The sequence below is a fragment of the Anolis carolinensis genome, unplaced genomic scaffold (assembly GCF_035594765.1).
Source record: "Anolis carolinensis isolate JA03-04 unplaced genomic scaffold, rAnoCar3.1.pri scaffold_7, whole genome shotgun sequence".
Taxonomy (NCBI): Eukaryota; Metazoa; Chordata; class Lepidosauria; order Squamata; family Dactyloidae; genus Anolis; species Anolis carolinensis.
Window position 1 is genome coordinate 29,427,711 of NW_026943818.1, and position 2,500 is coordinate 29,430,210.

Sequence of the window (2,500 nt, forward strand, 5' to 3'; positions counted from 1 at the left end):
CAGACGACACAGAGAAGCTATTGAAATCCACAAGCATGTGGACAACTTCAACAAAAAGGAGGAAACCATGAAAATGAACAAAATCTGGCTAGAAGAAGTTAGTCTGTGCCCTGATGAGGTACAGGGAAGACTGATCCTCAGTTGAAGGGATCAGGGAGGCTCAATTGCTTGTTTTTGAGTCAGTTTAAAATAAGTTTGGTGACTTATTTTAAGGTAGTCTGTCTCCTGATAAGGAACAGATAATCTGTGATTGTAATTCACAGGGTGATTGCAGTTTAAAGCAGTAGAGAAAGAAGTGACAGTTTAAGGAGTTTGAAACACCTCATTCTAGCTTTGCATCTGTGCCCTGATGAGGTACAGGGAAGACTGACCTTAAGTTGAAGGGATCAAGGAGGCTCAATTGCTTGTTTTTGAGTCAGTTTAAAATAAGTTTGGTGACTTATTTTAAGGTAGTCTGTCTCCTGATAAGGAACAGATAATCTGTGATTGTAGTTCACAGGGTGACTGCGGTTTAAAAGCAGTAGAGAAAGAAGTGACAGTTTAAGGAGTTTGAAACACCTCATTCTAAGTGTTGTCGAAGGCTTTCATGGCCGGGATCACAGGGTGGTTGTATGTCTTCCGGGCTGTATGGCTATGTTCTAGAAGTATTCTCTCCTGACGTTTCGCCCACATCTATGGCACATCTATGGCACTTTCGCCCACATCCACCTCTGAGGATGCCTGCCATAGATGTGGGCGAAACGTCAGGAGAGAATGCTTTTGGGACATACAACCACCCAGTGGGAGGCCTTCTCCTCCCGGCTGCCTGACCTCTTGTTTCGTCTTCTTCTTGCAGTTCCTGAGCGAGGGCTACGCCCTGCACCTGTCCTGCCTGGAGGGCCCCCTCCCCGCACGGCCCAAGAAGCCCCCCTGCGCACCCCCTCCCCCCTCCCCCGCCCCCTCCTCCGCCCCTCCCCCCACCCCGTCCCCCTCCTCCTCCTCCTCGTCGCGCCTGATCCTGCGCAAGGGCAGCTTCGGCCTCCCCTCCCAGCCGGACTTCCTCCGCAAGCGCCGCCACCTCCGCCGTGCCCTCTCCGTCCAGCAGCCCGAGCCCCCCGGACCCCCCGCTGCCCCCAAGCCTGAGCGCGCCCAGAGCCAGCCCGAGCGCGGGGGGGGCCCTCCTCCCGCCTGGGGTCGCGCCAAGTTCGAGCCCGCCCCGTAGCCGCCAATGGTCCGTCCGTCTGTCTGTCCGCCGGCGTCAAAAGGCCGCCGCTTGTCCCTTCTGGGTCGCCGCTTATGGGGCAGCAATGTCGGTGCAACAATCAAGTAGAGGAATGCAATGACCGGTCAAGGGAGGTTGTCACCCTCACCATTTGAGGTCATCATGCGACTCTGGAGAGACCCCGCCCACTCCTGTCCGAACATGCGTGTGTGTCGTCTTGTGAAACGTGGTGGAGCGTGACCCCAAAGGCCCCCCTCATCCCGTGTGGGTCTCGCGGACATGATGCCCCCCCGTGTGGACACACGTGTGCATGACGACTGGGTGTGCACATCCCACGTCTCCGTTGCCGTTGGGAAACAGATCCCACCTTGGATCGGGGAGAGTCAGCAAGCAAACCGTGGTTAAACAACTAGTCAGTCAGGTAACCAAGCAGTCAACCAATCAAGCAACCAATCAGTCAACCAATCAATCAAGCAAGCAGTCAACCAGTCAACCAAAATCAACCTAACCAGCATGCAAGCACGCAACGAATCAATCAACTGATCAGTCAACCAATCAAGCAAGCAAGCAGTCAACCAGTCAACCAAAATCAACCAAACAAGCATGGGAGCAAGCAACGACTCATTCAAACAATCAACCAAACAAACAAACAAGCAACCAACCAATCAGTCATCCAACCAATCAATCAAGCAAGAAAGCAAGCTAGGAAACAACCAATCAATCAATCAATTAATCAACCAAACAATCAAGGGAGTAACAAATCAAACCAACCAATCAGTCCACCAAACTATCAACCCAACAAACAATCAACCAGTCAACCAAAATCAACCAAACAATCAATCAATCAATCCATTAATCAATCAACCAGTCAACCAAAATCAACCAAACAAGCATGGGAGCAAGCAACGACTCATTCAATCAATCAACCAACCAAACAAGCAAGCAACCAGTCAGTCATCCAACTAATCAAGCAAGCAAGCAAGCAAGGAACCAACCAACCAACTAACCAACTAATCAGTCAACCAAACACTCAACCAACCAACCAATCAATCAATCAAACAAGCAAGCAAGGAAGCAACCAACCAACCAACTAATCAGTCAACCAAACACTCAACCAACCAATCAATCAAACAAGCAAGCAAGGAACCAACCAACCAACTAACCAACTAATCAGTCAACCAAACACTCAACAAACCAACCAATCAATCAAACAAGCAAGCAAGGAAGCAACCAACCAACCAACTAATCAGTCAACCAAACACTCAACCAACCAACCAACCAATCAATCAATCAAACAAG

The 2,500-nt window shown here is 50.2% G+C and overlaps 1 protein-coding gene across 1 annotated transcript in view; it reads left to right on the forward strand.

Annotated features, from left to right (window-relative positions):
• pitpnm3 (PITPNM family member 3) overlaps positions 1-2,500 on the forward strand; it is a 51,686-nt gene that overhangs the window by 48,675 nt on the left and 511 nt on the right. Inside the window, exon 20 of the mRNA XM_062960468.1 lies at positions 836-2,500. This exon is cut by the window's right edge and continues 511 nt beyond it. Within this exon, the coding sequence (XP_062816538.1) occupies positions 836-1,201 (366 nt within the window). The 3' untranslated portion in view covers positions 1,202-2,500. The remainder of the gene's footprint in view (positions 1-835) is intronic.